Genomic DNA, 19,794 nt, shown 5'->3' with positions numbered 1-19,794 from the left:
TCCGCCCCGCGCAGCGGAGCGGGGGGCGGAGCGTAGCCGGCGAGGCCCCGCCCAGGGCGGGGCGCGGCGCTGGCGGGCGGCCAATGGGCGGTGAGGGGGGCGGGGCGCGGCGCTGGCGGGCGGCCAATGGGCGGTGAGGGGGGCGGGGCGCGGCGCTGGCGGGCGGCCAATGGGCGGGGCGCGGCGCGGCGGCAGCGGAGCGGCTGCGGCGGCGGCGGCGGCGGGATGGAGCGGCGGGGCGCGGGGCTGGCGGCGCTGGGCGCCCTGGGCCGGCGGCTGCTCTGGGCCCTGCCCGCCTACGCCGCGGGGCTGCTGGGGCTGGGCGCGGGCGCGCTGGTGCTGGCGCTGGCGCTTTACGCCGGCTGGCGGCGGCGGCGGCGCGCCCGGGAGCGCGGGCTGCGGTTGGCCGCCCGCCTGCAGCGCGAAGAGGAGGCCGCCGTGCGCGCCGCCGCCGCCGCCGGGCTGGGCGCGGCCCGCGGGGAGCTGCCGGCATGGGTAAGCGGGTGCCCGCCCCCGCCGCGCTGCGCCGTTATCCCCCGCGGCGGCGGCACCGGGACCGCCTCGGGCTTCCCCCGCCCCGCCCCGCCCGGGCCCCCCCGGGGCCGGGCCCCCCCCGCTCGCCCCCCGCTCGCCCCCCGCCACGGGGTGACCCCCCCCCCCCCCCGGGTACCGCCCGCGGCTTTCCGGCAGCGCCGGGCCCGGGCCGTGACTCACCGGGCCCGGGGGGGGCCGCTTCCTGCCCGGCCGCGGGCTGCGGCGGGCGGGGGGGGGGGGCCGGGAACCCCCCCCCCCCTCCCCGTGGTGCCGGCGGGGCCGGGACCCCCTCCTCGGGACTCCCCCCACCGGGACCCCCCTTTTGGGGAGCCCCCTCCCCCCCGGGACCTCCGGGAACGGCCGTGGCAGGGCCGGATGCGGCAGCGGGGCCAGAGCTGCGGCCAGATGTTGGTCACAGCTGCGGGGGGGGGACCCCCGCCCCCCCCGAGCCGCGTCCGGCCGGGGAAACTGAGGCACGGGGCTGGGTGGGGCCGTGCCCCCGCGGCCTCGCGAGACCCCCGGCCCCTCTGCCCGCAGGTGAGCTTCCCGGACGTGGAGAGGGCGGAATGGCTGAACAAGGTGAGGTGTCCGTCTGTCCATCCCTCCCTGCATCCCTCCCTGCATCCCTCCCTGCATCCCTTCCTCCATCCCTCCCTGCATCCCCGCACCCTCCCATCCCGCCCGCCCTCCATCCCCCCGTGTCCGTCCATCCGTCCGTCCGTCCGCCGGCAGATCCTGGCGCAGGCCTGGCCCTTCTTCGGGCAGTACATGGAGAAGCTGCTGGTGGAGAACGTCGCCCCGTCCATCCGGGCCTCCAACACCCACCTCCAGACCTTCACCTTCACCAAGGTGGACATGGGCGAGAAGGTAGGGGTCCCCTCGGGGGGGTGCCCCCATCGCCGCCCCCCACGGCCCCCCGCTCACCGCTGCCCCCCCGCAGCCTCTCCGGGTCCTGGGGGTCAGGTCTCACCCCGGCGCCCACAAGAAGCAGATCCTGCTGGACCTCAACATCAGGTGAGCGGCCGGAGCCACCCGTGCGGCGAAGGCGCCGGGTCTCAGCCCCCTGTGCGCCGCCCCCTCGCTGGGGGGGGCCCTGGTGGAGCCCCCCCCCGTCCCTACGTCCCCGTCTCCGCAGCTACGTGGGTGACGTCCAGATCGACGTGGAGGTGAAGAAGTTCTTCTGCAAGGCGGGGGTGAAGGGCATGCAGGTGAGGGGGGCGTGGGGAGCTGGCGGGGGGGGGCCGTGCCCGGGGGGGGCCACGTCTCAGCGCTGCCCCCCCAGCTCCACGGGATGCTGCGGATCATCCTGGAGCCCCTGCTCGGCGACGTGCCCATCGTGGGGGCCCTCAGCATGTTCTTCATCCGCCGCCCGGTGAGTGCCTCCCCCGGACCGGCCCCCCCCGGCAGGACGGGGCTGGGGTCCGGCCCCCCCGTCTGACCCCATCCCCCCCCCCAGACCTTGGACATCAACTGGACGGGGATGACGAACCTGCTGGACATCCCGGGGCTCAGGTGAGCCCCCGCCCCGCCGCAGGGCCCTCCCGGGACCGGGTCCGTGCCCCCCCCGTGACCGTGCCCCCTCCCCAGCTCCATGTCGGACACGATGATCATGGACGCCATCGCCTCCTACCTCGTCCTGCCCAACCGCCTCCTGGTCCCGCTGGTGCCCAACCTGCACGAGGCCGCCCAGCTCCGCTGCCCCCTGCCCCGGGTAAGGGCTGCCCGGGGGGGCGCGGGGGGGCCCGGGGGGGCCGGGAGCTGCCCCCCCCGCTGACCCCCTCCGCAGGGCGTGGTGCGGGTGCACCTCCGGAGCGCCCGGGACCTGCGCTCCAAGGACCGGTTCATGGGGGGGCTGGTGGAGGGCAAGTCGGACCCCTACGCCGTCCTGCGCGTCGGCACCCAGGTTGTCACCAGCCGCGTCATCGACGACAACCTCAACCCCGCCTGGGATGAGGTCTATGAGGTGAGGCCCCCCCCGGGGACCCCCCGGAGCCTCCTCATGGCCCCCCCGGCCGGCTGGGGTCGGGGGGGGGGGCACGGGGAACCCCCAGGCATCCGCAGCCGGGCCGGGGGGGCAGGAGCGCCCCAGCCCAGCCGCGTTGGACACGGGGACCCCCGTGACGGCCCCAGCCCGGCCGTGCCGGGCGGGGGGACCCCCTGTCCGTCCCCCCCCCCCCCGCTGACGCCATCCCCCAGTTCGTGGTGCACGAGGTGCCGGGGCAGGAGATGGAGGTGGAGCTGTTCGACAAGGACCCCGACCAGGACGACCTCCTGGGCAGGTGCGGGGGGCTGGCGGCTGGGGGGGGCCGCTGCGCCCCGGCCCCGCAGCTCACGGCCTCTCCCACCCCCCAGGATGAAGCTGGATTTCGGGGAGGTGCTGAAGGCCCGGGTGCTGGATGAGGTGGGTGCCGGGGCTGGGGCCCGGGTGCTGGATGAGGTGGGTGCCGGGGCGGGGGGCGCTGGGGGCTGGGGGGGCCGTGCTGACCCCTCTGCCCCGCAGTGGTTCCCGCTGCAGGAGGGGGGCCAGGGCCGGCTCCACCTGTGCCTGGAGTGGCTCTCGCTCATGTCCGACGCCTCCAAACTGGACCAGGTGAGCGGGGCCCAGCCCGGAGATGAGTTTGCCGGGTCTCAGCCCAGCTGGGGGGGTCACGGGGTGGGGGCTGTCTGCCCCAGCCGACCCCCCCGCGTGCGTCCCCCAGGTTTTGGAGAGGAACCGGTCGATCGTGACCAAACCCGATCCCCCGTCAGCCGCCATCCTGGTCGTGTACCTGGACCGGGCCGAGGAGCTGCCCGTGAGTGGGGTCTGGGGGGGCTGCGGCTGCCAGTTCCCCGCTCTGCGGGGTGGGAGGTGCGTGGCCCCCCCCGACCCCCATCTCCGTGCAGATGAAGAAGCCGGGCAAGGAGCCCAACCCGGTGGTGCAGGTCTCGGTGCAGGATGTCACACGGGAGAGCAAGGTGGGCGGAGGGGCCCGGGGGGCCCGGCCGTGCCGGCGCGGGGTTGGGGTGCGGGGGCCCGGCCGGCCGGCGGGGTCTGACCCCGCTCCCCCCAGGTGGTCTATAACACGACTGCGCCCGTCTGGGAGGATGCTTTCCGCTTCTTCCTGCAAGACCCCGTGAACCAGGACGTGGACATCCAGGCGAGACCCCGGCCCCGTGTCCCCCCACATCCCCCGAGATCCCCCAATTCCCCAGCCCCATTTCCCCCCAAATCCCTGACTCTGTTCCCCCCCCCCATTTCTCCCCCATTTCTCCCCCATTCCCCCCGTGCCCCTGGCCGCCCGTGACCCCCGTGCCCCCCCAGGTGAAGGACGACCCCCGCCAGAGCAGCCTGGGCTCCCTCTCGCTGCCGCTCTCCCGCCTGCTCGACGCCCCGGAGCTGACGCTGGAGCAGCCCTTCCAGCTCCAGCGCTCGGGGCCCGGCAGCCGCCTCTACATGAAGCTGGTCCTGCGGGTGAGGGGGGCTCGGGGGGCCGGGGGGGGCCCTGCCCTGCCACCCCCCCCCCCGCTGACCCCCGGCCCCGCAGGTGCTCTTCTTCGACCCCCCCGAGAACGGTGGCCCCAGCCCCCCAGGGCAGCCGGACCCCCCGGCCAGCACCGGCGGCGCCCAGCGGCCCACCCATGCCAACCCCCACCCCCAGTTCGGCACCGAGGTTGGGAGGGGATGGGGGGCCCGGGGGGGGCATCACCGGGGAGGCTGGGGGGCTCGGGGGGGGCAGGATGGGGCTCGGGGGCTTGGGGGGGTCCTGGGGGACAGGATGGGGGTCCTGGGGAGGCAGAATGGGGCTCAGGGGCTGGGGAGGTCCGGGGGGGGGCAGGAAGGGGCTCTGGGGGTCCTGGAGGGCAGGATGGGGGGTTTTGGGGGGCAGGATGGGGCTCAGGGGCCCTGGGGGTCCTGGGGGGCAGGATGGGGGTCCTGGGGGTCAGGAAGGGGGTTCGATGGCAGGAAGGGGGGTCAGGGCCGGGGGGAGCGTGGGGCCCGACGGGCCCAGCAGCCCCCGTGCCAGCGTCCCCGTGTCCCCAGCACGTCCTGCGCATCCACCTCCTGGAGGCCGAGAACCTGATCGCCAAAGACAACTTCTTCAAGGGGGTGGTGCGGGGCCGCTCCGACCCCTACGCCAAGGTGCGGGTGGCCGGGAGGGTCTTCCGCAGCCGCGTGATCAAAGAGGACCTCAACCCCCGCTGGAACGAGGTCTACGAGGTACCGGGGGTCCCCGCGCCCCGTCTGCCCCCGCCCCGGGCATCCTCCCCCTGGGCACGGATGCGCTGCATCGGGGGTGTCCCGTTCCCCCCCAGGAGGGGAAACTGAGGCAGGGGGGCTGGGAGGGGCCCCAGGCGTCTGGGGGTGCCCCCGCCGGTGACGTCTCTCCCGGCCCAGGTGATCGTGGACAACGTCCCGGGGCAGGACGTGGAGTTCGACCTCTTCGACAAGGACATCGACAAGGACGACTTCCTGGGCCGGTGGGTGCCGGGGGGCCGGGGGGCTGCGGGGTGCCCCCCCCAGCCCTCACCAGCTGCCCCCCCCCAGGTGCAAGGTGCCGCTGCGGCGGGTGCTGAGCAGCCGCGTCGTGGACGAGGTAGGAGAGGGGCTGGGGGGGCTGCGCCGGGGGGCCGCGCCGGGGGGCCGCGCCGGGGGGTCTCACCCGCCCTCCCTGTCCCCCCAGTGGCTGCCCCTGGAGGAGGTGAAGTCGGGGCGGCTGCATGTGCGGCTGGAGAGCCTGGCCCCGAGCCCCAGCGCCGCCCTCCTCGAGCAGGTAACGGCCCCCGGCTCGCGAGGACGCGGGGGCACAGCTGGACCCTTCCCCTTCCCCTTGCATCCCTGTCCCAGTCCCCGTGCGTCCCCATCCGTCCCCATCCCCGTGCATCCCTGTCCCCATCCCTGTCCCCATTGCCGTGCCCATCTCTGGGCATCCCCGTGTCCCCGTCCCCGCGCATCCCCCTCCATCCCCATGCGCCCCCGCGCCGCGGCGGCACCCCCAGCCCCCCCCTGCCCCCCCAGGTCCTGCACACCAACAGCCTCCTGCAGCCCACCCGGGGCGAGGAGCTCTCGGCCGCTCTCCTTTCCGTCTTCGTGGACCGAGCCGCCGACCTCCCGGTGAGTGGCTGCCCCGCGCCTGGGGTCCCCTCGGCCCTGCCCCGGGCACCCCCCACCCGTCCCCAACGTCCCCAATGTCCCCAACGTCCCCAACGTCCCCAACGCGCTGTCCCCAGCTCCGGAAGGGCTCCAAGCCGCCTGCCGCCTTCGCCAGCCTGGCCGTGCGCGACGTCTCCGTCAAGACCAAGGTGAGGCGTGGGGGGCCCGGGGGGCCGGGGGGGGCTCTCGCTCTCTCACCCGCTCTCCTGCCCCCAGACCTGCGCCCTGACCACCGAGCCCGTGTGGGACGAAGGCTTCTCCTTCCTCATCAAGCGGCCCCACGTGGAGTCGCTGGAGCTGCAGGTCTCTGTCCCGTCCCCGGGTCCCGTCCCCGCGGCGGGGGTCCCGTCGCGGGGTGCTGAGCCGCCTGTGCCCGCAGGTGAAGGAGGAGGGGGGGCAGCCCCTGGGCGCCCTCAGCCTGCCGCTGCCCCAGCTCCTGGCCTCGGAGGGGCTGGCGCTGGACGCCTGGTTCCCGCTGGCCGGGGGGGGCCCCGGCGGCCAGGTCCTGCTGCGGGCGCAGCTGGGGGTGAGTGATGGGGAGGGGGGCGGGGGGGCAGTGGGGGGCTGGGACCCTCCTCACCCCCCGCTCGCACCCCAGGTCCTGGTGTCGCAGCAGGCGGAGGCGGGGGCCAGCGGCGTGTCCCCGGCCGGGGGGGACGCTGCCTCCCAGCCCGCGGAGGCGCCGGGGGAGGAGGAGTGCGGGGCCGGGGGGCTGCGCCAGCGCCTGCTCCCGCCTGACAGGTAGGGCTGGGGGGCACGAGCCCCCCGCCAGCGTCCGGCCCCCAGCCCCACATCGCGTTCAACCCCCATCCGCTCTGGTTGCAAAGCCCCGGCCAGGGCGGGGGGTCCGGGTGTGAGCCCCCCGTGCCGGGGGTCCGGGGGATGCTGACCCTCCGTCCCCGCAGCCACCCCGAGCCGGCGGAGGGGCCCCTGGGCCGGCTGCAGCTGACGCTCTGGTACCACCGGGACGAGCGCAAGCTGGTGGCCATCGTCCACGGCTGCAGGTGAGGCCGCCCGGCGGGGGCTCGGGCAGGGGGCTCGGGGCTGGGACCCCCCCGCTGAGCCGCGTCCCCCCAGGAAGCTGAGGCCGGCGGCGAAGGAGCTGCCCGACCCCTACGTGTCCCTGGTGCTGCTGCCCGACCGCAGCCGCGGCACCAAGAGGAAGACCAGCGTGCAGAAGAAGACCCTCAACCCCGACTTCAACGAGAGGTGGGGAGGGGGACGGGGGGGGGGAGCCTGCCCAGTGCCGCCCAGTACGGCCCGGTACAGCCCAGTCTCCCCAGGTTCGAGTGGGACATGTCCCTTGAGGAAGCCTCCCGGCGCAAGCTGGAAGCTCACGTCAAATCCACCCTCTCCTTCATGTCGCGGGAGAAGGAGGTGCTGGGGAAGGTGAGGGGCTCGGGGGGGGCCTGGGGGCTCGGGGGGGGCGCGGGGGGCTCCGGGGGCCCCTCTGAGCCTTTGCTCTCCCCCAGCTCCATCTGGACCTGGCGCAGGTGGATCTGTCCGAGGGGGGAACCCACTGGTGAGTGGGGCCGGGCGGGGGGGGCTGTCCCGGGGCGGGGGCTCTCGGGGGATCCCGGTGGGTCCCTCCGGCTGCGGGGCCGGGCCCCCCCCCTCACCTCTCCCCCCCCCAGGTACGAGCTGCGGGAGGAGCGGAGCAGCCCCTAGAGCGGGGCCCCCCCCGGGCCCCCCAGTCCCCGCCGTGCCTGGGGCCGCGGGAAGGGTGGGGGGGCCGGGCCCCCCGCCCGCTCCGGCCACCCCCCGCCTCGCTGCTGACCAAAGACGCCGGGGGGGCCAGGCCGGGCCCCCCCGCGCCCCCAGACTGTTACGACCCTCGTGCCTTGCCCCACCGCCGAGCCTCCCGGCGCGGGGGCCTGGCCTGGCCTTGTGCCCCGGCCCCCCCGGGAGCCGCTTTCCTTACAGCCGCTGCCACCGCCGCCATGCCGCCACCGCCGTGCCACCGCCGCCATGCCATCGCTGTGCCACCGCCGCGCCGACCCCCCCGTTGCCTTCCCGGGGCTGCGTCCCCGTCCCCCCCCCCCCGCGCTAATAAAGGCGGGAGGAGACGGCGGCGGCTTCGTGTGGTGCCGGGGGTCCCGGGCTCCGCGCTGTCCCCCCCCGTGCCGCGCTCCCCCACGGGTGCCCCTCGTGGTGTCTCGGTGCCCCCCATGCGGGGTGGTCACTGGGATGCGTCCCCATCGCAGTGTCCCTGGTGCGGTGCCACCCGCGGGCTACGGTCATCGCGGTGCCCCCATCGCGGTGCCCCCATCACAGCGTCCCCATCGCGATGCCCTTCGTGGCGGTGGCCATCGGGGTGTCCCCAGTGTCACGTCCGTTGGGATGCTGCCCGTGGGGTTTGGTCCCATGGGATGCCCACCCTCGTGTCCCCACCCTCATGTCCCCACCGCGGTGTCCCCACGGCCGTGTCCCCATTGCGGTGCCCTTCGTGGCGGTGGCCATGGGGGTCTCCCTCCCGAGGTGTCCCCGGTGTCAGGCCCCCGTGGGGCGCTGCGGTGGGGCGCGGTCCCTGGGGCGTCCCCCATCGCGGTGTCCCCATCGCGGTGTCCCCATCGCGGTGTCCCCGTGGGGTGCTGTTGCGGGGTGCTTCCCTACAGGGGCGTCCCCGTGGGGCCGCCACTGGGGTGCCCCCCCCGGGGTGTGCCCGTGGGATGCCGTCACTGGGGTGCCCGTGATGACGTCACCCGGGGGGGTCCCCCCCCCCGGCCCCGCTCCGTGCCCATCTTTAGACAAAAAATCCCCCCCGGGAGAAGGGGCGTGGCCCCGCCCCGCCCCCCTCATGCATAATGCATCGCCTAACGAGCGCCGTGACGCGGCGGCGGCCGAGGGGCGGGCGGTGACGCCGCTCGGTAGAAAGCGCCCGCCCGCCGCGCCCGGCCCAGAGCGCGGAGCAGGGAGCGCAGCCGCCGCCATGGTGGGGCACCGGCACCGGCAGCGGGAGCGGGGGCGGGGGCGGCGGGCGGGGGGCGCAGGGGGCGGCGGGCGCGGGGCGGGGGGGCGGCGGCGGCGGCGGCGGCGGCGGCGGCGGGGCCCCGGGCGCTGGCGCCATCCCCGAGGGCGCGGCCGGGCGGTGCCGGTGCCGCCGGTGCCCGCTGACCGCCGCGCTCTCCTCGCAGTGCGACTTCTCGGAGGAGCAAACCGCGGGTGAGTGACCGGTACCGGGCACCGGGAGCAGCCCCCCCCCCCCCCCGCTCCCCCCGCCCCAGCACCGGGCGCGGCCCCGCCGCCCCCAGCGCTTCCTGCGCGGCCGCGGGCGGGGCCGGGCCCGGGGCAAAGTCTCGCCCGGGCGGGGCCGTTCGCGCCGGGGGTGCGGGGCCGGGCCCGGGGGTGCGGGGCCGGGCCCGGGCCCGGGGGGGGCGCGGGGCGGGGGGGGCGCGGGCCCTACTTGCGCCATTTGCCCTTATATGGGCATAGCGCGGGGCCGGGCCGCGCATCCCGGGGGGGGGCGGGGGGGGGCATCCCGGAGCGGCGGCCGCGGCCTCCATCCCGGCCGGTTCCACCGGGAAACCGGATCCCGCCCGTGACGAAACCCGACCCGGGGGGGGGGCGGGGCGGGTAGCGGGGTCCCGGGGCGGGGGGGGGGTCCCGGTGCGCCGGGGGTCCCGGAGGCGCTGACGGGGGGGCTCCGGCAGAGTTCAAGGAGGCGTTCCAGCTCTTCGACCGCACCGGGGACGGGAAGATCCTGTACAGCCAGTGCGGGGACGTGATGCGGGCGCTGGGCCAGAACCCCACCAACGCCGAGGTCATGAAGGTGCTGGGCAACCCCAAGAGCGATGGTGAGTGGGGGCCCCCGCCCCCGGCCGCCCCCGGCCGCCCCCGGCCCCCGCCCACGGCCTCCCTCCCGCAGAGATGAACCTGAAGACGCTGAACTTCGAGCAGTTCCTGCCCATGATGCAGACCATCGCCAAGAACAAGGACCAGGGCTGCTTCGAGGACTACGTGGAGGGGCTGCGGGTCTTCGACAAGGAGGGCAACGGCACCGTCATGGGGGCTGAGATCCGCCACGTCCTTGTCACCCTGGGTGAGTGTCGCCCCCGGGGCCCCCTTGGCCATCCCTGGGGACGCCCACAGCCCAGCCCGCCCCGGGCACCCCATGAGCTCCCGGCCGGTCCCGGGGTCCCCCAAAGCCCCCAGCCACCTCCAGGGCCCCCCCCCGAGCCCCGGGGACCCCCAGCGTCCCCCCGTCGCCCCGGGGTGACGCGGCTGTCCCGCAGGCGAGAAGATGACGGAGGAGGAGGTGGAGCAGCTGGTGGCCGGGCACGAGGACAGCAACGGCTGCATCAACTACGAAGGTGGGGGCCGGGGGTCCCGGGGGGCCGGGGGGCTGGGGGTCCTGGGGTGCCGGGGGGCTCGGCCGCGGCCCCGCTCCTCCCTGACCATCGTCTCCTTCCTTCCTCCCAGCGTTTGTGAGACACATCTTGTCAGGGTGACGCCGCAGGGGTACGCCTCCCCCCGCTCCCCTCAGTTACCTACCATTTTTTTTTCCTTCCTATTTTTTCTGGTGGAGTCTTTTTTTTTTTTTTTTTTTTAAAAAAGCAAAAACAAAAAAAAAAGGCCGCCTGGTTTGCGCTCTCGCCCTCGGTGCCGCCCCCGCATGCCCCTCTGCATGGAGCCCCCTGCGCGCCGGGGCCGGGACGCGGGTGCTGGGGCGGGGGCCGGCGCGGCCCCCGGCAGCGCGGGCGTTGTCGGGCCGGGGCTGCAGCGACGCCGGTTCCTCCCTGCGCTCTTCAGCCGTTTGACTTTGGTTTTCCTGCCTCTCTCCGGGACGAGGGCGGGGGGGGGGGGGCCGGCAGAGCCCCCCCCTCACCCCCTTCTCCCCCTTCTCTCCGCAGAGCTGGTCCGGATGGTGCTGAGCGGCTGAGGCCCCTCGTGGCATCGCGTCCTGTCGTGTCCCCCCCCCCCATCGAAACCCCCAAACCGCTCGGGGTTTGGTGCCTTTCCCCTTGTTTTCCTGCTGCTGCCGCCAGCCCCCCCGCCCCCACCGGCGCAGGCATCGCTCCACAGCCCCCGGTCAATAAAGTGTCGGAAAGGCGCTGCCGCCCCGCGCGCCGCCGTCCCCCAGACAGAGCCTGCGCCACCGGCCGCTTTCTTCCCGCCCCGGGGACTTGGAATTTTATTTTTGTTGTTTTTTTTAAAAAAAACAAAAAGGAAAGGGGGGGGGGGGGGCACCGGCGGGGGAGCTGGGGGGGGGGGATGCCCGCGTGTGCAGGTGCGATGGGAGCTGTCTCATAAATAGCCGGGGGAGCGGGGGCCCGGCCGCCCGGGGAGACCAACGCTTAAATAAAATCCGGGACGATCATAAAAAAATACCAAAGCTGGGGGGGGGAGGGGGGGCTTCCTTCGGGGCGCCTGGCGGGGCGGGAGGGCCGGTCTCCCCGGGCCGGTGGCGGCGGTGGGGTCGGGGCTGCGGCGTCCTCGGCCCCGGCGGGGGCTCACTGCGTCGGGGGGACGGGGGTGGCCGTGCTGGGGCTGGGCGCGATGGGGTCCGTCTGCAGGGGGGGCCTTGGTCTGCAGGGAGAGAAAAGAAGGGGGGGTCACATCTGGGGGGGCAAGGGGGTGCACGAGCACCTCTTGCCCCACAGCGCCCGGGAAGGGTTGAGTCCCCCCCAGCCCCGCGCCCGCGCGAGGGTGGCGGTCCCCACCCCCCCGCCCCCGGTGCCCCCCCGCGCCCCCCCATGTCTCACCTGCGAGGAGGCCGGGGTTGGGAAGGGGGCTTCCCTGCACGGCGGCCACGATGGCGGGGCTGTGCGCGGCGGCCGAGCCCCCCGCGAGGTGCGGCAGGGCCAGGCCGGGTGGGTGGGCGGGGGGGGGCAGCCCCCCGGACGGCATGCTGCTGGCGAGGGCCCCATGCAGCGGGAGGGCGGGCGGGTTAGCGGGGAAGGTGGCGCCGAGGGGCTCGGCGGGGGGGTTAGCCATGCTAAATGGGATGGCGGATGGAGGCAATCCGAAGGGCAGGGCCGCGGGCGCATTACCGGGCACGGCGGGGTGGCCGCTGCCACCGAGGCTCCCAGCCAGGCTCTGGGACGGCGGCTGCTGCCCGGGGAACGGCACCGGGGCTGCGGGGAGAGCCGGGGTGGGCGTCAGCGCCGAGACCCCGGCGCCGACGCCACGCACCCACCCAGCCCCGGGCACCCCGACTCACCGTGCGGGACGGCCGGGGCGCCCGGCGGCGGGGGCGGCTGTGGCGGGGGGGCCCCGGGCAGCGGCTGCCCCACGGGCTCGGCGGGGGCCACCATGGCGGGGGCGGGCGGCGCGCACAGCGGGTGGGCGGCGGGGGCCAGGGGGGCGCCGGCGGCGGCGGGCAGGGGCTGGGCGCCCGGCGGCAGCGGGGGCGGCTGCTGCTGCTGCTGCTGCTGGAGGTGCTGGAAGTGCTGCTGGCGGGCGCGCATCTCCGCGTACTTCAGCTGCTCCATGTGGAAGGCCTGACGGTCCGCCAGCAGCTGCTGCCGCTGGTACTCCAGCTGGGGGGACAGGGCGGGGGTCAGCAGGGGATGCGGGCCTGGGGGCAAGCGCCTGGCTCCCCCGTCGCCACCGCCGCCACTCACGGCCTCGCGCTCCCGGTCCATGATGGTCTCCAGCTCCTCGAAGTGCCGCAGCTTGATCTCCAGCTTCTTCATCTGCGTCTCCACCAGCAGCGCCACCAGCGACTTGATCTTACGCTCCTCCACTGCCGCCAAGTGCTGCGGGGGGCCGGGGGGTCAGCACCCGCACCGGGGCCGCACCGCGTCCCCCAGCCCCGACCCCAGCCCCTCACCTTGGCCTTCACGGCGGCAGCGGCCAGGGCGGCGGCGGCGGCGGTGGAGAGGTTCCCCTCGCCGATGTCCCGCTCCACCTTGGCCTTGCGCTCGGCCTCGGGCTCCGGTGGCTCCTTGGGCACCTCCTCCGGCCCCTCCTTCGCCTCCTTCTCCTTCTCCGGCTCCCCTGCGGCAGGGCGGGGGCCGCGTCGGCAGGGCAGGGCCGTGGGGGGGGCTCAGCGTCCCCCCCAGCCCAGCTGGGCCCCCCCACTCACCTGTGCCATCGCCATCACCCTTGTCGGGCTCCTTCTCGCCCTCCACCTCCTTCCCCTTCTCCTCCTCCTTCTTGGGCGCCTCCCCGGGCTTCTCCTTCGCCTCCTCCTCAGCGGCGCCGTCCCGGGGCTCCTGGGGAGGCACCGGCCCCGCACTCGCTCGAGTCCCGGCACCAGCCGCCCTCGCCAGGCCCCCGCGCCCCCTCCCTGCGCCAGCCACTACCTTCGCCTCCTTCTTCTCCTCCGCCGGCTGCGCCTCCGCCCGCGCCTCCTCCGCACCGCTCTCCTCTGGGGATGCAAGCGCAGGGTCAGGCCCCACTGCTGCCTGCCCCAGGCCTGGCAAACTCATCACACGGATCCCTCCTCACCTATCCGCTCCGGCTCGTCGGAGGTGGTGCCAGCGATGCCGCTGCTCTCCAGCCCGAACGCGGGGTCGGCCTTGCCCGTCACCTTGGCCGCCTCCTCCACCTTGCGGACGTGGGCCTCCACCAAGGCCGTGGGCACCTCCTCCTTCATCTTGGAGAACTCCTCTGTGGGGCAGCGGGCCCTCAGCGGGGCCCCTGTGCCCTCGGGGCCAGCCCTGGGCCTCAGCACCGCACAGCCCTCGGGGGCTCGGCCCGTCCCACACCGGTCTCATCCTGGCTCCACGCAGGACTTGTCCTGCGTCTCTGTAGGGTGCCCTAGAGCACTCATCCCAGCTCCTCACAGGAGTCCTCCCGGCTCCCTATAGGAATCCCTATAAGACAATCTTCTCCCATAGGCCTCATCCCAGCTGCCTATAGGACGCATCCTATCTCCCCATAGGCCTCACCCTATCTCCCTATAGGACTCATTCCTATCTTCCTATAGGACTCGTCTTGGCTCCCTATAGGACTTGTCCATCTCCCCGTAAGACTCATCCTGTCTCCCTATAGAACTCCCTATAGGACCCATCCCACCCTCCTCTAGGACCCCCCCCCACAGGACTCATCCCTCTCCCCACGCGCTCTGTCCCCCCAGGCCGGACCCCCGCCCGCCCGCGCCCTGCCGGAGGGGCCGCGTTACCCAGAGCCGACTTGGCGGCGGCGGAGGCGACGCGGGGGTCGACGACGGAGGCCAGGAAGGCGACGGTGCTCATGACGGGGTTTCCGGACTGGCTGAAGGGGATGGGCTGGTAGGCCAGCGGCCCCAGGGACGCCTCCGAGTCCTCCAGGTAGGGGTCCTCGATCGGCAGCCGCAGGAAGTGCAGGATGCACTCGTCCTGCGTCCGACTGCCCACGTGCTCCGACACCTTGTTCCAGTCGTCCTTGTACATCTCCAGGGCCTGCGGGATGGAGCGGGGGGCATCAGCGGGGTCCGGTGGCCCCGTCCCCCCCCCCTCCCCGCGGACCCCCACTCACCTCCAGCAGCAGCAGCGTCTCCTGCTCCGTCCACTCCCGCGTGGCGCTGGCGGCGGCTTTGCTCTGCGCGGGGAGAGAGGGGTGAGCGGCGGCGGGCAGGAGGACGGGGACGGGGACGGGAGGTGCCCACCTTGGAGGGGACGTTCTTCTTGGTGTACATGTCGGTGCGGAGGCCGAAGTTCTGCATGTCGGCCGGCTTCTCCTTGCTCTTGTCGGGGAAGTTCAGCATCTGCTGCGAGGCCGAGGTCTGCTGCTGGGGGAGGAGAGGGGACGCTGGGGACGCGGCCACGGGGGACAGGCCGCGAGGATGCCGGTTCCCCCTCCGTCCCAGAGAAGCCTTCGTGCCCCATCTCGTCACGGTGTCCCCCCCGCGTCCCTGCTCCCCGGGGCAGGGCGGCATGCGGGGCGCGAGGGGGAGGAGGGAAGGAGCCTTCCTCGGCCAGCGGCGGGGCGACGGACCCCAAGGAGCCGCCTACCAGCTCCGGCTTCCCCTTCACCGTCTCGGTGACGAGGTCTTCGATCTCTTTGCTCTTGCGGCCCGTCTTGGCGTCGCCGTCGCTCTGCCGGCCCTGAGGCACGGATCGAAGCTGTGCGATCCCCCCACCCCCCGCCCCACCCCGCGCCCGGCCCCCGCGGGGACCGGGGAAAGGCAGAGGGGGGACGCGGCTGGGCGAGGAGCAGCCGCCCCCGCACACCCACCTGGGGCGTCTTGGGCTGCAGCGGCACCAGCCCCGAGGGCGTATCGGCCAGGACGTGGAAGTGGGAGGTCGGCGGGGGGCCCATGGGGGTGGGCCGGCTCTCGGCGTCCACCTGGTAGTTGATGAGGCCCCACTGCTCCAGGAAGGCGTGGACCCTGCGGAGAGCCGGGGCTCAGACCCCGCCGGTCCCTCCGCCAGCGCCAGGGTGCCGAACTGGTCCCCCCGGCTCCACCGGCGCCGGACCCACCGCATGATGGCACAGACGTCCCCGGCCAGGTTGCGGCGGCATGCCGTGGAGGTCAGGTACTCCTGCGGGTTCAGCCGGTACGTGTCGATCATGAAGTTGCGGTAAGCCAAGTATCTGGGGGAGAGTGGCGAGGCGTCAGTGCGGGCCACGGCCCCACCGGCACCGGGAGAGACGGGGAAGTGCGGGGGGGGTTCAGCCTCACATTTCGGGGGTCTTGGATTTATTCTTGCCATTGAAGAACTCGGGCAGGGCTCGGCGCTCGATGGCGTGGACGCTGCAAGATGAGACGCTCGCGAAGGGCCCGGCCCGGCGGCCCCACGCCATCCGGCTGGCGCCCCGGGGCACCGTCCTCACCCTCGGCTGCCCCGTACCTGTTGTAGTCGAACCAGGCGGCGTAGCTGGGGATGATGATGTGGTGGGTCTGCTCCGTCACGTTGTCCTCATGCAGGTCAGGGTTCTTGGCCTGCTCCCCCTTGCTCCCGGTGCCGTTCTCCTCCTCGTCCTGCCAGAGACCAGCATCACGTGGGCAAGGGGCTCCTGAGACCCCTTTTGCACCCTTCCTCATCCTCACCGAGAGCACGATGAGGCCAATGGCCTAGGGCAAAGCCGCCTGCAGCCCCAGGGCAGGGCAGAAAGGGGCCCTTGTCCCCAAAAGGGGGACAAGGAAAGAGGGATAAGAGGCGACCGTGAGCGATGGTGAGCCCGTGCTGGGGTGGGAACATCTGCCCTGCAGACGGGCCTGGGCCTCACCTTGCCGGCCGTCTCCATGCTTTCATCTTCCTGCTCATCTGGAAGAGAGGAGGGCGGGGGCGGTTTTGGGCACTGCCAGGTCTGTGGCGCCGGGGGACCTGCTGCGGCGCACGGCCCCGGCGGCTCGGACTCACCCAGGTCCGTCATGGTGCCCCCCTTGACGGGCGCAGACTCCGAGTCCTTCTTGGTGTTGACTGCAGTGGAGGGAAGTGGTGCTGAGCACCCCAAGGACGAGCCCCGACCCCAGCCCACGCTCGTGACGGGGGGGACCCCGCGGGGTGGCTGCCGGCCCCCCACCCTGACCTGTCTTGGGCAGGGTGACCTCCTCCACGTTGGGGACGGGCGAGGGCTCATCCATGTCCTTTGTCAGGTCCTCCTGCTCCTCCTCGCGGTGCCCGCGCTTGGATTTGTTGTAGGGGGTGGAGGGTCTGCGAAGGGAGAGACCCCCCCGTGTCCCAGTCACCACCGCCCCCCCCCGGGGCCAGAGTCCCCCCAGCCCCTGCCCGGGGCTGGACCCCACCCCGCCGCCCCCCGCCCAGGCTCACCCCTTCTTGGCGTTCTTCTTCTTGGCCTCTGGGGTGGGCGAGGGGGAGGGCGAGCGCTTTCGCTTCTTGTAGTTGCCCCCCTTCTTGTCCCGCCGGTCTGAATCGGGGCTGTTCACCTGGGGGGGACAGGGGGTCGCTGGGTCCGACCGAGCGGGATGGCCAAGCAGAGACCCCCATCGTCCCCCTGCGGCTTTGCAGCCCCGCTCTGACCTCGTCCGTCAGCGTCTTGGCTGAGATCTTCTTCCTGCGGGCAACGGGGCTCTTCTCGTCCGTCACCTCGTAGTCCTCCTCGTTCATCCACTCGTTGAAGGTGTCTGTGTCCAGGATCCACTTGGCGTGGACCTGCCGGGCAGGGGTGGGGTGCGTCAGGCAGCCAGCGGGCAGGGGAAGGGGCTGCAGCCGCCATCCCAGCCCGGGGCTCCCCGTTACCTTCCGGGGCTTCTCCGGCGTCGGGGCGTCCTCCACGGAGGCCTCAATTTCGCTGGCGGGGATCCAGGTGTCATAGCTGCGGGCGCAGAGGGACGGGGTGAGAGCGGCACCCACAGCGGGGTGGGCGCCCCACGGGCACGAGGGGCTCCATCGGGCGTCAGCCGCGTCCCTGCAGCCCCCACCTGGGACCCCTCACCTGTCGGGGTAGTAGCCCCAGTGCAGCAGGACCTGCTTGTCGCGCTTCATGACCGGCCGGACCCACTCCTCTGCGGGAGACACGGAGCGGGACCAGCGCTGAGCACACGGACCCACTCTCCCCCCGAGAGCCGCCTGTGACGCCGAGCGCGGCTCTGGCCCCCAAACGCCACACCCCGCCCTGGGCGTTTCACCGTCAGCTCGGAGCAGGGGGCTCCCCCTTGCACCCACCTTCCTCCAGGTTCCCGGGGACGGGGCAGACGATGTGGGACGCGTTGCTCTTGTCCTCGGTCACCGTGCCCTGCGGGGAGAGCAGGGGAGTGGGTCCGGGGCTGAGGGCCGGGGCAGGGCGTTGGAGGGGCCCCCTGCGCCCCCGCCCCGGCACTGCCACCGACCTGGTGCCTCTTGACGATGTCTTTCAGCTTGCTCAGCAGCTTGGGCTCGATCTCCTGGTGCAGGAAGATGTTGGGCCGGGCCAGGCAGTTGTTCTGGGGAAGGAGAGCGGAGCGGTGAGCGGGTGGGGGACAGGGGGGGTCCCGGGAGGGGCGGGGGCGGCGCCTCTTACCTGCACCAGGGATTTCTCGATGGTCATGAACATCTCCACGTTGCGGTCCATCCGCGAGGGATTCTGGAAATCGAAACGCCGCCTTATTGGAAGAAAAGAGCGACTCTCATGAAAGCCACAGCTCAGGTCTCCTCGTCAGCATCCAAAGCCTGGGGGGGCGGGGAGGGGGGCACACGCGCCTGAACCCCGTCGGGGTCCAGGGTGGGGTGGGGGGACGCGCCCCGGCACCTGCTTGCTGCTTGCTGGGTGCCCTACGAACAGCCCGCCCCCGTGCAGACCCTGGCTGAGGCCACCCCAGGGCGTTCCCGTGGGGGGGAGCCCCCGCCCCGGCCCCGTGACACCCACCCCGGCCCCTCCCGCTCCCAGGACCCCCGGCCCCGCTGGGCGCAGGCAGGCACTCACCATCCTTGGTCGCTCTTGAATTTATAGGCCGCTGCCAGGATGTGGCACAGGGCTCCTCCCGCCTTGAAATCCAAGAAGCATTTTATCTGTAACGGGAGGAAAGGGGTCAGGGGGGCGGCTGCAAGGGGTGGGGCGTCCCCGGTGCGGCGGGAAGCTGGGCGGGGTGCCATCCCCTCGCTGGGGTGCCATCCCCTTGCTGGGGTGCCATCCCCTCGTCGGGGTGCCATCCCCTTGCTGGGGTGCCATCCCCATGTCGGGGTGCCATCCCCATGTCACGGTGCCATCCCCTTGTCAGGGTGCCATCCCCATGTCGGGATGCCATCCCCATGTCACGGTGCCATCCCCTCGTCGGGGTGCCATCCCCTCTCTGGGGTGCCATCCCCATGTCGGGGTGCCATCCCCATGTCACAGTGCCATCCCCTTGTCAGGGTGCCATCCTCTCGTCGGGGTGCCATCCCCTTGTCGGGCTCTGTCCCTGGGCTGGGATTCAGTCCCTGCTGTGTTGGGGCGCTGTCCCCAGTTGGGGACCTGTCCCTGTGTCGGGACACTGTCCCCGGGTCCATGGGGCGCTGTCCTGGGTGGTGTCCCCAGGTCCATAAGGTCAACGGGCCCTTGGGGCGCTGTCCGTGGTCGGGGCCGTGTCCCAGTGTCGGGGTGCTGTCCCTGGTGGGAGGCTGTCCCCGGGGCACGGACCCTGCCTGGGGGGCAGTTCCCGGCAGGACGGTCCCCAAGTGTCACCGGGCGCTGTCCCCGGGACCCTGGGGCACCGTCCCTGACCCAGGCGCTGTCCCGCACTGGGGCACTGTCCCGGGTCACCGGGTGCTGTCCGTGGTCGGGCGCTGTCCCTGGGTCACTGGAATGCTCAGCTGGGTCACTGGGCCTTGTCCCCGGGTCTTCGGGGCGCTGTCCCTGCTCGGGGCTTTGTCCCTGGGTCTTTGGGCACTGTCTTTGCTCAGGGCCTTGTCCCTGGGTCACCAGGGCCTTGTCCCCAGCTCACTGGGGCTCTGTCCCCGGGTCTTCGGGGCTCTGTCCCCAGGCCTTTGGGGCCTTGTCCCCGCACCTCTGGGGCACTGTCCCTGCTCAGCCTTGTCCCTGCGTCTTTGGGGTGCTGTCCCCGGGTCTTTGGGGTGCTGTCTCCGCTTAGGGCCTTGTCCTCGGGTCTTTGGGTGCTGTCCCTGCTCAGCCTCGTCCCCGGGTCTTCGGGGCGCTGTCCCTGGGTCATCGGGGCTCTGTCCCCAGGTCATCGGGGCTCCGTCCCCGCGTCTTTGGGGCGCTGTCCCTGCTCGGGGCCTTGTCCCCGGCTGTCGCCGGGCCGCGTCCCTGCCGCGTCCCCGTCCCCGCCCGCGCCCCGCTGCCCGCCGCGGCGGGGGCTCACCGGCAGCTTGGTGAGGGGCGCGTTGCTGACGTGCTTGCCGAAGACCTCCTCCTGGAACTGCAGCAGCTGCACCACCAGGCTCGACAGCGACTTGTTGGTGGGGGGCTCGGCCTGGATGTACTGCGGGGGCGGGGGGTCAGCGCCGCCGCCGGGGCCGGGGCCGGGGCCGGGGCCGGGGCCGGGGGGGGGGGGCGGGGGCGGCGATGGCGGCGGCGGGGCCGTGACAGGCCGGGGCCGGCGGGGCGGGGGCCGGTGCCGGCGCCCCCCGCCCCCCGCCGCGCCCTACCTTCTTGTAGTTCTTGCCGAGCCAGAGGCGGACGTTGTCGAACTGGCTGACGGTGTCCGAGGCCTCGTAGTACTTGACGTTGGGGCCGCCGTCCTTCTTCCGCACCGCCATCTTCGAGCGGGCCGGGCCGCCTCCCGCCGCCTCCCGCCGCGCCGCGCCCGCTCTACCGCCCCCTGCCGGCCCCGCCCCGCGCCGCGCCCGCTCTACCGCCCCCTGCCGGCCCCGCCCCGCGCC

At 73.7% G+C, this 19,794-nt stretch overlaps 3 protein-coding genes across 11 annotated transcripts; 2 read left to right on the top strand and 1 right to left on the bottom strand.

Annotated features, from left to right (window-relative positions):
• The first annotated feature begins 177 nt into the window (after positions 1-177).
• ESYT1 (extended synaptotagmin 1) lies at positions 178-7,731 on the top strand. 2 transcript variants are annotated; one of them, XM_087771685.1, is made up of 32 exons: positions 179-362; positions 462-495; positions 1,072-1,113; positions 1,267-1,401; positions 1,475-1,548; positions 1,670-1,742; positions 1,817-1,906; positions 1,991-2,046; positions 2,122-2,245; positions 2,321-2,497; positions 2,731-2,813; positions 2,887-2,935; positions 3,035-3,124; positions 3,234-3,326; positions 3,418-3,489; positions 3,585-3,671; positions 3,836-3,985; positions 4,059-4,184; positions 4,556-4,732; positions 4,910-4,992; positions 5,060-5,108; positions 5,196-5,285; positions 5,531-5,626; positions 5,743-5,814; positions 5,882-5,968; positions 6,045-6,191; positions 6,264-6,406; positions 6,571-6,669; positions 6,743-6,874; positions 6,949-7,054; positions 7,138-7,187; positions 7,300-7,731. In XM_087771685.1, the coding sequence occupies exons 1-32, from the start codon at positions 226-228 to the stop codon at positions 7,331-7,333; spliced, it is 3,057 nt and encodes a 1,018-aa protein (XP_087627811.1). In that variant the 5' UTR covers positions 179-225; the 3' UTR covers positions 7,334-7,731. The 2 variants fall into 2 exon arrangements, with proteins under 2 accessions (XP_087627810.1, XP_087627811.1); XM_087771684.1 differs by having other exon boundaries at positions 178-495.
• A 716-nt stretch (positions 7,732-8,447) lies between these two features.
• MYL6 (myosin light chain 6) lies at positions 8,448-10,750 on the top strand. 2 transcript variants are annotated; one of them, XM_087771779.1, is made up of 7 exons: positions 8,448-8,597; positions 8,800-8,827; positions 9,316-9,459; positions 9,531-9,704; positions 9,898-9,975; positions 10,085-10,123; positions 10,516-10,750. In XM_087771779.1, exons 1-6 carry the CDS (start codon positions 8,463-8,465, stop codon positions 10,111-10,113), a joined length of 588 nt encoding a protein of 195 aa, XP_087627905.1. In that variant the 5' UTR covers positions 8,448-8,462; the 3' UTR covers positions 10,114-10,123; positions 10,516-10,750. The 2 variants fall into 2 exon arrangements, with proteins under 2 accessions (XP_087627905.1, XP_087627904.1); XM_087771778.1 differs by lacking the exon at positions 10,085-10,123.
• On the bottom strand, positions 10,537-19,786 carry SMARCC2 (SWI/SNF related BAF chromatin remodeling complex subunit C2). 7 transcript variants are annotated; one of them, XM_087771679.1, is made up of 29 exons: positions 19,561-19,786; positions 19,275-19,394; positions 17,900-17,985; positions 17,498-17,579; positions 17,328-17,420; positions 17,164-17,233; positions 16,934-17,003; positions 16,738-16,813; positions 16,519-16,650; positions 16,309-16,424; positions 16,067-16,191; positions 15,898-15,957; positions 15,764-15,801; positions 15,385-15,515; positions 15,216-15,287; positions 15,014-15,127; positions 14,768-14,921; positions 14,545-14,637; positions 14,199-14,321; positions 14,069-14,131; positions 13,734-13,992; positions 13,058-13,219; positions 12,913-12,977; positions 12,693-12,822; positions 12,438-12,604; positions 12,229-12,363; positions 11,826-12,144; positions 11,368-11,739; positions 10,537-11,191 (listed from the first exon to the last, which is right to left on the bottom strand). In XM_087771679.1, exons 1-29 carry the CDS (start codon positions 19,669-19,671, stop codon positions 10,980-10,982), a joined length of 3,750 nt encoding a protein of 1,249 aa, XP_087627805.1. In that variant the 5' UTR covers positions 19,672-19,786; the 3' UTR covers positions 10,537-10,979. The 7 variants fall into 7 exon arrangements, with proteins under 7 accessions (XP_087627805.1, XP_087627802.1, XP_087627801.1 ...); XM_087771676.1 differs by having other exon boundaries at positions 12,693-12,819; positions 19,561-19,771; XM_087771675.1 differs by having other exon boundaries at positions 14,199-14,318; positions 19,561-19,771.
• Between the last annotated feature and the right edge of the window lie 8 nt (positions 19,787-19,794).

Source organism: Nipponia nippon, unplaced genomic scaffold (assembly GCF_047370975.1).
Source record: "Nipponia nippon isolate SJK-2023a ecotype South Korea unplaced genomic scaffold, ASM4737097v1 scaffold_35, whole genome shotgun sequence".
Lineage (NCBI taxonomy): Eukaryota > Metazoa > Chordata > Aves > Pelecaniformes > Threskiornithidae > Nipponia > Nipponia nippon.
The sequence above is the reverse complement of the archived record's forward strand: the minus strand, read 5'-3'. Positions and strand labels throughout refer to the sequence as shown.

Bases quoted from the DNA above. Each gene is read 5' to 3' on its own strand.
- MYL6 (XM_087771778.1), top strand. From the start codon at position 8,463: ATGCATAATGCATCGCCTAACGAGCGCCGTGACGCGGCGGCGGCCGAG. The intron at 8,598-8,799 runs GTGGGGCACCGG...CTCTCCTCGCAG, and splicing joins GGAGCGCAGCCGCCGCCATG to TGCGACTTCTCGGAGGAGCA. The intron at 9,705-9,897 runs GTGAGTGTCGCC...GCTGTCCCGCAG, and splicing joins CCACGTCCTTGTCACCCTGG to GCGAGAAGATGACGGAGGAG.
- ESYT1 (XM_087771684.1), top strand. From the start codon at position 226: ATGGAGCGGCGGGGCGCGGGGCTGGCGGCGCTGGGCGCCCTGGGCCGG. The intron at 3,986-4,058 runs GTGAGGGGGGCT...CCGGCCCCGCAG, and splicing joins ACATGAAGCTGGTCCTGCGG to GTGCTCTTCTTCGACCCCCC. The intron at 5,815-5,881 runs GTGAGGCGTGGG...TCCTGCCCCCAG, and splicing joins ACGTCTCCGTCAAGACCAAG to ACCTGCGCCCTGACCACCGA.
- SMARCC2 (XM_087771679.1), bottom strand. From the start codon at position 19,671: ATGGCGGTGCGGAAGAAGGACGGCGGCCCCAACGTCAAGTACTACGAG. The intron at 19,395-19,560 runs GTAGGGCGCGGC...CCGCCCCCGCAG, and splicing joins TCGGCAAGAACTACAAGAAG to TACATCCAGGCCGAGCCCCC. The intron at 15,516-15,763 runs GTGAGGCCCAGG...GGTCTCTGGCAG, and splicing joins GCATGGAGACGGCCGGCAAG to GACGAGGAGGAGAACGGCAC.